This window comes from Mauremys mutica, chromosome 11 (assembly GCF_020497125.1).
Source record: "Mauremys mutica isolate MM-2020 ecotype Southern chromosome 11, ASM2049712v1, whole genome shotgun sequence".
Taxonomy (NCBI): Eukaryota; Metazoa; Chordata; order Testudines; family Geoemydidae; genus Mauremys; species Mauremys mutica.
Window position 1 is genome coordinate 80289598 of NC_059082.1, and position 12359 is coordinate 80301956.

General features: G+C 46.3%; 1 protein-coding gene across 7 annotated transcripts in view; it reads right to left on the bottom strand.

Annotated features, from left to right (window-relative positions):
* CACNA1H (calcium voltage-gated channel subunit alpha1 H) overlaps positions 1-12359 on the bottom strand; it is a 590082-nt gene that overhangs the window by 180462 nt on the left and 397261 nt on the right. For 6 of the 7 annotated variants that reach the window (XM_044981153.1, XM_044981154.1, XM_044981155.1 and 3 more), the window contains one exon: positions 5933-6030. In XM_044981153.1, coding sequence (XP_044837088.1) covers positions 5933-6030 — 98 coding nt within the window. Of the gene's footprint in view, positions 1-5932; positions 6031-12359 lie in introns of those variants that run through there. The other variant, XM_044981157.1, reaches the window with a different exon arrangement.

Consider the following 12359-nt stretch of genomic DNA (forward strand, 5'->3'; position numbering starts at 1 on the left):
CTCTACTCAGAAGCTATGACCAGCACTACTTCAACAGAGGGCTGTGTGTGTGCTAGAAGACATGTACAGCAGGCCTGGTCCACTCACCCAAACAGATGCACTCCAGCTGCTGGTTAAATATGGGGGTCTCCCTGACTGCTCTCCTGCCTCTGTGCAGGGGACGTGAGCCTGCTGCCCCAAAGCACCATATGTCCCTGGGGGTGGGGGGAAACCATGTTACTGCCCCATCTCTCTCGAAAGGAACATATTCCCCATCCCTTAATGGATGGATGGGACCACAGTATGGGGTGTGGGCCAGGGGAGTCCTGTAGCCTGGTATGTTCTAGACGTACCTAATCCAGCCCCGGGTCCCAGTAGGGGGAAGTCTGAGGACTGCTATTCCTACACTACTCTATTTAGATCAGCTTTGCAAAGGTCTAGCCCACGCCACTCACTCAGGGGAAGTCTCTTTTTCTGACAGGCAGGTAGATGTTTTACGCCTTCCCTCCACAACCCCCAATTTGTGGCAATTTGGCAAGGCTGATTTTAACACACTCCAGGCGGAGACAAATGAGGCCAAGCCAACACGCTGCATCTCAGGGAGGCACAGGAAGGGGGTTTTGCGGGTTGAATTATGTTCAGGAAAGTTGTGCAATGACCCTCATCAATCACAGAGCCGGAATGGGTAGTCGCAGCGCAGGGTTCCCTTCCCACCTTCTCCACCCCTTTGCTCATACAGCTCAATTCCGTTCTATGGCTGGAGCGTGGCTTAGTCTCCATGGCTGATTAGTGCCAATTGTTATACTGATTTACGGGATGAGTCGCCTTATTCAGGGTTTCAGCAGGGGGTGAATTTCCCTCTGTGTTAAGCTTTGGAATCCCCCTGGATCAAAGCTGCCTAACTGTACAAACATAAGTGATCATTATTATAAAGGTCGTCAGTTGCTCTGAAAAAATAAAAATGGGGGGGAGGGGTGCGGATCACGGTCCATCCAGGGCAGATCCTGGATTGTATCAGACATCAGGCTGGAGCACTAAAAATACCAAAGTCAAAAGTGGACAGAGTTAGTGCCTTATAAACAAGAAACAGTCTGTGCTTATCTACCCTCCAGGAATTGAGATACTTCTAAGAATACTAATCCTACTTTGGCACTAATTCAAGATGCTATTAACACTAGGAGGCTGTCCCAGTGGCTCATCAGGCCAACCAACTCGAAACATGGGTTTAGCTCTTTGAATTTAATCTCATCATCTATTAATGAAAAAAAAAAGGATGAATTTCTATTACCCCTCTTCTGAAGAAAAATCAAAACAGGGATTATGGCACAAAGTGCCCCCAAAAATCCCACTTCAAAGCCTCAGTTCCAAACTCATAAAGCAGAACCAGAGAGCAGAGAAATGGGGCAGAGCCATAAACTTTGGACCCGGATCAGAATTTTCCCAAAGTTGTGGAGGCATTTAGAGACGGGGTGTTGGGTCAGACTCATTGACTTAGGTTTAGTCTACAATACAAAGTTGTGCCAACACAGCTCTGTTAGCTAGGAGTGCTAAAAAAAAATCATTTCCCCCCAGCTGATAGAACTCTGCCAGATAACCCCTCCCATGTATACACAACTATATCGACAGAAGAGTGCTTTTGCTGGCATAGCTAATGTTGTTTGGGGAAGTGGTGCAGCTATGCCAGAATATGCTGCGTCTCCGCATAATGATGCTGGCACAGCTGTACTGGCAAAGGCTCTGTCGTGCAGACGAGCTCTTAGAATGAAATGACTGTCCTTATGGCCCCAATTCAACCAAGCACTTAAGCATGCGCTTAAGTTCGATTGACTTCATGTTAAATTAGGCACAGGTTTAAATGTTCTCCTGAATTACAGCCTAAACCACCCTCTAATTCAAAAGGCAGCTAGGGGTGGCTCAAAGGATGCAGAAAAAAATAAGAACTAATTCGAACCTTTACCCCCAAACCTGAAACTTTCTTGTGGTTCAAAGAAGTTCAGAGAACTCCCTTACCAACTAGCTCATATTTTTGTTCCACTCTGTACTTTTCCCACTCCCAGCTGGGACTAGAAACAACTGAGCCAAAAACCCATGAGAAAGGCTATTCCCTGGGATATTTCTGGCCTGATGAGAAATCGTGATAAATAATTAAATTCTGAATCCAAAGCTTCTGAGGTCCCCATAGTCCTTGTGTGTGCCCTCCAAAGTTTTTTCTGACTTGAAAAAATGCCATCATGGAATTTTTTTAAAAAAAAGAAAGTCTAAAAACTGCAAGAGCCAAGAGAAACTTCAAAGAATATTCCTGCAGGCAAACATCATCTGTTCTCTTGCCCGTTCATGTAAGGTATTGGAATCGGAACAATTTAGTGGGAGTTTGTTTTGCTGTCTGTAGCTGTGCCGACATTATGGGCAATTAATCTAAGTGGGATGCTCAGTGGTAATGCCATATAATTCAAATGCATTTTTAAAAAGGAGCAGGAAAAGCAATTTCTGGAGGGAACCTGAGGATTTGCGAACAATTACACTGCCTCTCCAAAAAGAGAGGATTTCAGTTAAAGAGTGATGAAAGGGATATAGAATTAGCATATCAGTGAAGGATCACTCAGAAGAGGGATGGTAGCAATGGGGAAACAATTTCAACTGGTTGGCTCATCTTTCAAATTGGATTTAGGCGACAAACAGCTGAATCCACTTGGAAATGGGCTTAGGGACCACTTGAACTTTCTACAGTGGGTGAACCCAATTTTGTTCCACATTGCAATGAACGCTCTTTGGTGTTTCACCAGAAGCACAGACTGTTGTGCCACTAATCCCGAGCACAAAGAAATGGCAAGACCCTATACATCTGAGAGGAGCAATGAGCCTACCTAGAAAATCAGGATCTTCTTAGCCTTGAATTTTTTTCCTCCCTGAAAGGAACATTTTGATTTGCCTTGAGATACCAGTGTGCTGGGAACTTTATAGACAGGAATGGAGACAATCTTCCCTGCCCCAGAGAGTTTAAAACAGTCTTGTAAAATATCCATAGAATCATAGAGATGTCAGGCTGGAAAGGACCTTGAGAATTCACCAAGTCCAACCCCCTGTGCTGAGGCAGGACCAAGTAAATCTAGACCATCCCGGAGAGGTGTTTGTCCAGCCTGTTCTTAAAAACCCTAGTGACGGGGATGGCCCTAACCCAGAGCCTAACTACTCTTTTAATCAGAAACTTTTTCCTCCTAACCTAATCTAAATCTCCCTTTCTGTAGATCAGCCCATTACTATGTCTCCTACCTTCATGGGCACGGAGAACAATTGATCACAGTCCTCTCTATAACAGCCCTTGACATATTTGAAGACTTATCAGGTCACTCCCCCTCCCTCCCAGTCTTTTCTTCAGACTAAACAAGCCCTGTTTTTTTAACCTTTCCCCATAGGTCAGGTTTTCTAAACCTTCTATCATTTTTGTTGTTCTCCTCTGGGCTCTCTCCAATTTGTCCACCTCTTTTCTAAAGCAGCGGTCTCCAAAGTGGGGTGCACGCACCCCAGGGGGTGTGCAAGAGGATCCTTTGGGGTACGCAGCAGGAAGAGCGCTGCCAGAGGAGCGCTATTCCCCCCCCCCTCGGCAGTTCAGCTGGGAGTCCGAGTGGCTTTTTTTTTTTTGCTTCAACAGTTTGGCTGGGAGCAGGTGGTGCGTGCTCAAAATTTTTTAATTGATGGAGTGTGCAATCAAAAAAGTTTGGAGACCACTGTTCTAAAGCATGGTGCACAGAAATGGACACAGTTCTCCAGCTGTGGCTTCCCCAGTGGTGAACAAAGCGGGACAACATCTCTTACATACGACACTCCTGTTAATACCCTCCCGAATGACATTAGCCTTTTTTGTAACTGTATCACATTGTTGGCTCAGACTCAATTTGTGATCCCCTCGTAACCTCCAGATCCTTTTCAGCGGTACTACAAGCTAGCTAGTTATTCCCCATTGCTGTAGTTGTGCATTTGATTTTTCCTTTGTAAGTGCTGTTCTTTGCACTTGTCTTTACTGAATTTCATCTTGTTGGTTTCAGACCGATTTTCTAATCTGTCAAAGTCATTTTGAATTCCAATCTTGTCCTCTACAGTGCTTGCAAACCCTCCCAGCGTGGTGTCATCCACAAATTTTATAAGCATACTCTCCACTCCATTATTGAAATCATCAATGAAAATACTGGATAGTACTGGACTCAGGACTGACCCCTGCAGACCCCACTAGATACACCCTCCATTTCAACAGCAAATCATTGATAACTACACTCTGAGTACAGCTTTCAATCAGCTGTGCACCCACCTTATAGTAATGTCTTTAGTTCACATTCCCCTCCTTTGCTTATGAGAATGTCATGGGGGACTGCGTCCAAAACTTTACTAAAATCAAGATACGAACATTTACCAGCCTAGATACAAAATCTACACCCCTGCCCTTCACCAGGATTGACGATAATGCTAAAACTACTGATATTTTACTCACTCCTAAAAATGTGACTTGCCCTAGGGAAGCAGGGGAGTAGATTTTCGCACTCTGCCCCGGAGATTCTAGGCCTTTGCTTTTCCCACTCTTTGGAACATCAGTTTTACTGGCCTCCCTGAGAGGCCTCAGCCCAGCTATCAGTCAGACAAGGAAGAAACCCCCACCTCCCACCCCGTTTAGACCCTGGGGGAGTCACTGAATTGTGTCACAACAACATTGCTTGATTGCCATGGATGGCCACTGGGTGGGTGGAGCCAGGGTCTTTACCACCACAAAAGGGGGCAGGCAGAGGTGACAAGCCACATACGGCAGAAAACTGCTATGACTGTGAGTGACCCAGATCCTTGGGACGCCTTCATAGCTGCACGACTCGGCAGCGTCTGTGGTCTCTGCTGTGGGGGAGGCAAGTGGCACCGGCAGAGCCTTTGGTGTCTACATGTAGATTTGCTCCAGGTCTCCAGGGCAGGGACTGGTTGTTCCTGTGTTAGTTCATCCCCCAGCCTTGAGGGGCACAATTCTGATAGGGATCTTTGGGTGCTAGGATCATATAAACACATCGCAGAGCCAGTTACCTGAAATCCCTAGTTCTCTGGCTCCGCAGTGTCCCCCCCACATAGCCCTAAAAATCACCACATACTTTCACGAGGACAGAATACAACAGTGACAACCTTCCCCTTAAAGAAAACGTGTCTAATTCACGCACCACCAGTGCAACGCCGTATTCACTCCCGGTGGGGTTCCATGGTGTAGCACTGTGGCCAGGCAATTTGTTGTCTCCACAGTGGTGTCTCCGGTCAAAGCTCCTCACCCATCACAGAGCCTCAAAGCAAGGGACGCGGCCCCTCCCAGTGACCAGTGGGGCAAGGATCTCACTGACACACACTGCCATCATCACTGAGGGGCCATGGCCAGTCACATGGCTTTGGGATCCTCCCCCATCGCCGGGTCTCAGAGCACAGGCTCCCGCCAGACCCTCAGCCTTCCTTTCCAGAGTTCAGTTCAATCTCTCTCTCCTTGAGCCAGGAGCTCCCAGTGCCCCCTCCCAGGGCTGGGTTATAATGCAAACAATCCCGTTATTCCCTGCAGGAGCCAGTCTTGCTCCCTCCAGCTGCTTCCTCATGCCAGCTACAGCTTCCTCAGCTTCTGCCCTGCCTGAGCCTCCCAGCTAGAGTGTTACCAGCTGCTCGCTCTCGAGACCTCTCCTTTATAAGTCACATGATCCTCATTCTCCCCACCTGGGGAGGTGAGTTAAGCTGGTCACAGCTGGACTGAGGCCCACCTCCTCTTAAGGGGTCAGACACCTTGTGACAATGGGATAAACAAAGAACCCATGAGGGATCAAATTTGCATGGAGGTCAGTAGGAGCCACACCAGCTTAGCTCCCTGGTGCTGTGCCACTTTCCCCAGGCATGTTCTGAATCACATACACACTTGTGTTCATCTCTCTGGGAAAAAAAGGATTTTACTTACTTGGGACCCTGTTAATGGCTCGTAGAGGCCTGAGTACCCGGACCGTTCGGATGGCAGATAAGCTTACATTGTGCCCATCCAGAGAATATTCCATCATGCTAAGGAAGAAAGAGAGAAAGAAATCAGCACAGAGGGGTCTCATCTCCTAGGCCTTACAAGTGTGTGAGCAGGCTGAAAAGGGGCAGTTCCCAGCTGCTCAGGTGGGTCAATTAGCCGGACAGTACGTGCCCTGGCTATCTCAGGATTAAGTGAGACAACGGGCACCATCATGATCTGCAGGATTAGCAGAAGGCTATTGCAGAACAGGATTGTTGCAGCACCAGAGGAAGCTGCCTACCTAATGCTGTGATATACCTGCTGGAGGTAGTGCCTCCTGGATAGGGTGACCAGATGTCCCAATTTTATAGGGACAGTCCCAATTTTGGGGTCTTTTTCTTATATAGGCTCCTATTACCCCCCACCCCCATCCCGATTTTTCACATTTGCTGTCTGGTCACCCTACTCCTGGAGGGGGAAGTTTTATGAATGAAATGCCAAACGGTATGTCTACACTACCTGCCGGATCGGCGGGCAGCGATTGATCTAGCGGGGGTCAACTTATCATGTCTAGACTCGACGTGATAAATCGACCCCTGAGCACTCGCCTGTCGACTCCTGTACTCCACCACCACGAGAGGCACAGGTGGAGTCGACGGGGGAGCGGCAGCGCTGAAGACACCGCGGTGACTCAATCTAAGTACGTCGACTTCAGCTACGTTATTCACCCTCTCAGTGTAGACCAGGCCAAAGTGTCACTGCCTGGTGTCTGTGAATGATCTGGCATCCTCTAAAAGCACCCGCCATGGTGCATTACACTGAGGTGCAGCTACTTACTGAAGTCGTCCTGCTGAAGTCACTGCGGCTAACCACATGCATTAGTGCCACTCACCATGACTACCGGGTGCAGAATTAGACCCAACAGAAATTGGAGGCGGAAGGGAAGGGTAACCTATTAATACCCATGTCAGTGCCAAATTGGTCTTTACAGTACATGGTCTAGTATTTTTGCCATGTCCCAAGCAATGCAGCTTCATAGATTCCAAGACCAGAAGGGCCCACTGTGATCAACTCATCCGACCTCCTGTATAACACAGGCCAGAGAGCTTTCCCTCAAATAGTTCCCTTTCGAAAAACATTTCGTCTTGATTTAAAACTCGTCAGTGACGGAGACGGACTGTGACCCTTGGTAAACTGTTCCAATGCTTAATCCCCTCGCTTGGGAGATTATTCCACAGCTCCGCACAGCTCACAGTCAAGACGATTTTCCTGATATTCCTTTCTCACTACTCCTGTGATACCTCCTCGTACTACCCCTGTGTATTTTCATGACAGCTTGGCGTTTTTTTCCTACCATAAAAATGTACAGAAGAGAGCTGGGGAATGACATTCAGGTAGTTTGGGCTGCATTACATTATTAAAAAGAAGGAACATTTTCTTTTTCACATCCTGTTGCCATTTCACACGCATGTTTCTCTTCTGGCCTGAGAAAGATGTTAAATTTAGTCAGTTTCATTGGTCTTTTATAACAAGGAGTAGTAAACATGTGTCAGGCTTTTTTTTTTTTTTCCTTTTCTTAAATAGGGTTCTGGCTAGTTAGCTTGGTTGTAATTACAATTTATAGCATTTGAACTGACTACAGGGGAGCGCTTGTAAATATGTCACATCTCTCTCACTACTCCTGTTCAGATACCACAATGCATCAGGAGCAAGACTGTGAACCAGTTTTTGGTACCAGAAAGGCTTTTTTTTTTTTTAAATAATACCAGATTAAAAGGTGGAGTGGGAAGGAGGGAAGCCTGACAAAAGGAGATACCCAGAAATGTTTCCATCCAATATTTTAAAATTTCAGTAGAAATCATTTTTATTTTAAACATTCCACAGTCGTGTTAAGGACATAGGCACTGAGATTGCCCATGACAGAACCAGGGAGTGAAAGTGAAACCGAAACCAACTAGAAACAGTAGCTAAATTGCTTGTTTGAGAGTAGTCATGCAAGTGGTCCCACTGATGTCAGTGGATTACTCACGAGAATAAGGTTGGCAGCATCAAGGCTTTAGAAATCATATTTTAGCCTAGTTTTAACCGCACACTGATTTCGGTTTCCAGGTCGAGTGAAATGCATCAAAGATGAAGCCAGATTCTCAGCTGATGTAAATCACTGTCGTTCCATTGAGCTATGCTGATTTATACTAGCCAAGGACCTGGCCTGAGATTTTAAAAATTTGGTACTTTCAATACTCTAAAGGTACAATATGGTAACAGATATGGGATTTCTATTTTTTAAATATCTCCACTTTATGATGACAGCACATCTTTCAGCAAATTAACCCAAGGATTCTAATTGGTATTTTTATGCTAGCACGAATGTGGGAAGACAAGGTCATGTTTTGCTACAACAGTCTGATAAGCTACAATATAGTGGAATCCTCTTCTCTGGAACATCCAGATGGAAAGACAAGTGTGGCAACATTATGGTGATCCCCATTACATAGAATCACAGGAAGGCATTGTGCAGAGGGTTATTACGAAGCTGTGATCATGATTGCATAGGAGAACTAGGTGACAGATTTGCACCCATTTCTTAGAGTGCTTGCTCAGATTTAACATGCATTCACTTTGGCTTATGCCCCCGTCTGTTCACTTTCCACAATCATTTGAATAACTGAGTTTAACTCACATAAACATTCTCATAAAGAACACGGACGTGTGTCCACGTACACTCACACTTTCGTGCAAAGCGAACAAAAAATCGGCTTGGTCTACACACTGAAAGTGTTGCTTATTCATTTCTTCTCCAAACATACTGGCACCTTTGACAATTGAGAAGTGTGCAAAGTAACACTTGGCCTGATTTGCACCAGTAATTTTGAATATCTGAAAGTTCTGCCAAGGACTCAACATACTTTTTACATTCTGCCAGTGGGAGTAAATCTGTACGTCTGTCTGACAGAGGTAAGTCTGGGTATAAATCTGTTCCAAGTGATTGGTGATACAGCAAAGGACAGAGTTAAGGCTATTTGGGAAGTTTAATTTGGAACTTCAAGAATTTCAGATATTTGATTTTTCCACACCTTTGGCTGGAGTTATTCCTGGTATACCTACATTACTTAACTAATATTACAGCAGGTAGGAAATTGGCCCTTTCGCTTTAATTTAGCGTTTTTTTGGACTTTTTTGCTGTTGTTTTTAATAACTTTTTTTCTTGAAGCATTTAATAAACCTTTACAACCCAAATTTACCTTAAAGTTTGGCTCTAGGAATTAAATTTAAATTAGAGGGATAGCTTTAAAATTTAGCACTGCACTAAAACAGTTCTGAAAACTAACCTGCATGCATTAAGCAGCCAGATCACAGAATATCAGGGATGTGGCGCTTAGCAGAAGCAAGGACCACACAGTGGGAAATTGATAACAAACACCAGTTTGCACCTGCTAGTTACAGTAACTAGGCCTGTAGCCAGCACCAGGTGTGCACTTCAAACAGACCTTTCAGGAACAGACAAACCTCTGTTTAAAGTCACTGAAATGAATACCACTGATTCCCGAACCTGTTCCCTGGCTGACGTCCTAATAAGGCACACTTGCAATTTATCAGATGGCTGAGTAAGTGGATTCTACTGTAATTGGACACCAGTTTTAAAACCACTAACAGAACGTAAAAGCAGTTGGGAAGTGCTCCACTGAGAGTTCCTGCACTGTCTGGGTGGGTACTAATCCTCAGATCCCTACCTAGCTTTTATTCAGTTTGTCTCCTTTGCCTGCAGGAGGCTTGGCTTAATCTCTTGGGAGGGATAGCTCAGTGGTTTGAGCATTGGCCTGCTAAACCCAGGGTTGTGAGCTCAATCCTTGAGGGGACCATTAAGGGATCTGGGGAGAAAATCTGTCTGGGGATTGGTCCTGCTTTGAGCAGGAGGTTGGACTAAATAACTTCCCCCAAGGTCTCCTCCAACCCTGATATTCTATGCAATAAAACCTTCACACGCAACTCCAAACAAAAGCTCTCTTAAGAGTGAAGTGCTTTAGATCACTTTTCTTTTTTTGCCACTGGTTCTCATTTTCACACCCTTCAGTTCTGACCCACCCAGGAGCAGGATACACCAAAACTCTTGCAAGGAAGCCCATTCGCCCATCATTTCCAGCTCAAATGTGCAGATGTGTGAGGGCATCTGAAGAAGTGAGGTTTTTTTACCCACGAAAGCTTATGCCCAAATACATCTGTTAGTCTTTAAGGTGCCACCGGACTCCTAGTTGTTTTTGTCTGGGCTTTGAGCGATTCGCTGTACTAAATCTCTGAACCATCTGCTTATAAAATCAGCGGCTGTGGCTCTCAGTTACACAAAAAACACTTTGTATCTCTCTGGCAAAACAAAGGGGCTTTAAAAGGTGCGAAAGAGGCACCCAGAGAACTCCCTCTATGCAGACTGTCTGCTGATGTCAGCCTTGCTCCCTGCCCCTGTTTGGGGAGGGGGTTGGGCTGTGGCAGGAGTGCATTGCACTGTGATTGTTTTCTGCTTCCTTGGGCCCAAAGGGGGTCATTGGAAGCACACTGGAAGTTAGAGCAGCCTGGGGACTACTCTAAAGTTACCCTGATGGCTGGATAGATCCCCGCACAGCCCCAGATTACAAAACTGGCTTAAATTTACCTTTGCCCCCTGCCTCTATCCATGCCCCAAGTACAGGAATGGAGTAACTGAGGATCAGGCCATCTAAGTCTATGAACTTCAGCGTTAAATTTTCACTGCAAGGTAAAGTGAGAGACCTGAGAGATGCACCTGACAGATACCTGATAGCAAGAAAGCACTCGGGGGAAAAATCCTTTCTCCAGTCTCTGAGCTCTACAGAAGCTGCATAGTCAATACAGACTAGGACTGGCAGACTCATTGCACTGCATCCAGAGAGGATTAAGTAAGGGATTTGTTTCCTAATGGTCTGGCGGGAAAAGAATTGGCTTCATTAACAAACCTTGTGAATTTACCAACCCTGTAAATGTGTTTCATTGCTTGGGGTTTTCCGTCCTATATGTGATAGAGGGTGGAACCCAGGGACTCCCTCAGGGCATCTGTCTGGGAGAAAAGGCACCCTTGGCTGGGAATCAAATGGAGGACGGAGCGATTGGACTCTGTCTAGGGTAAAAAAAGCCATTGACTGGAATAACCAGAATTCTGCTCCCAGCTCTAGGTAAGCAAGAAGAGAGAAACACATTTAAAAACATGCAGCGTGGGGTGGGTGTTGGCTGGGAAACCCATCATCAGTTCGGCGGGGGATCATCCAATCTGCCCTTATTTTAACTAGCCCCTGCTCCCCGCAAATCTTCCCCCTTCTTACCATTCTCCCTGCACTGCTGCACTCATCTTCAGTGACCCTGCCCCTTCGTCCCACCTCCTGCCACTCTCCCTTCCATGTTACACCCCCACTTCCCCATTGCGGCTTTCACACCTCAGCCCTTCCCTGGCCCTCTCCTCTTGTATTTATTTCCCCAAGTCGTATTTCTCTTGTTGTCAGGACAATTGCTACACCCAACTCTTCCTCTAGGCTGGCTCTAGAGTCTCTCTCTCTCTGTGTAGCCTTTAATGATGCTTTAGATGGGATGCGTTGGAAATACAAACCATTATGCACTGATGCATAATAGAGGAGGATGGCACACCCAGCCTGTGGGGTATAAAGTCATGGAAGACCATAGGCATGCAAAGACCCTGAGCAACCAGGAAGAAACAGGCACGGCCTCACATGCATGTCACATGTGTCCTGTCCTGCAGCAGCATCATTCGTTCATACAGACTGAACTATTGTCATGGCCTCAATATACCAGAGAACAGAAGTCACCGCTCTTTCCTATCTGCTCTCCCAAGAAAGGCAAGTGCTCTTTTGGTCTGGAGAGCGATTAGATTAATGGCATCGAACGCATCTCTCACGATACAGGGGCCGCTCCAATGAGCGGTCATGAGGGGTCAAATGGCAGATCACATTTTTGCTGCTTGGACAATGTTTTTCACCCAGGCTCATGGTCAGATTCAGGGTATGTCTGCATTGCAGTCGGGAGGTATGATCGCGCTTCCTCACTAATAACAGGAGTGAAGCTGCAGATACGTGAGGCTAGCTGCCCAAGTAAACGCCTGCCTGAGAGCCTGACTATACGTTTGGGCAGCTAGCCCACACTGCCATGGCTTCACCACTATTTGTAGTGAGCTATTTTGTTCAAATCTAGGCTGGGAATGCCTACATCTGCCGCCGTCACGCCTCCTGATTGCCGTATAGACATGTCCTCAGAGGAAACGGAGCCAGCTTTCTCCGGGCTGAAACTTCCCATGGTACTTTTCTTAGGCAAGCAGAGACAGAGAGTATTCACTGCCGGAGCGGCCTCCAGATGCAATCTGTTGCTGTCAGCAGAA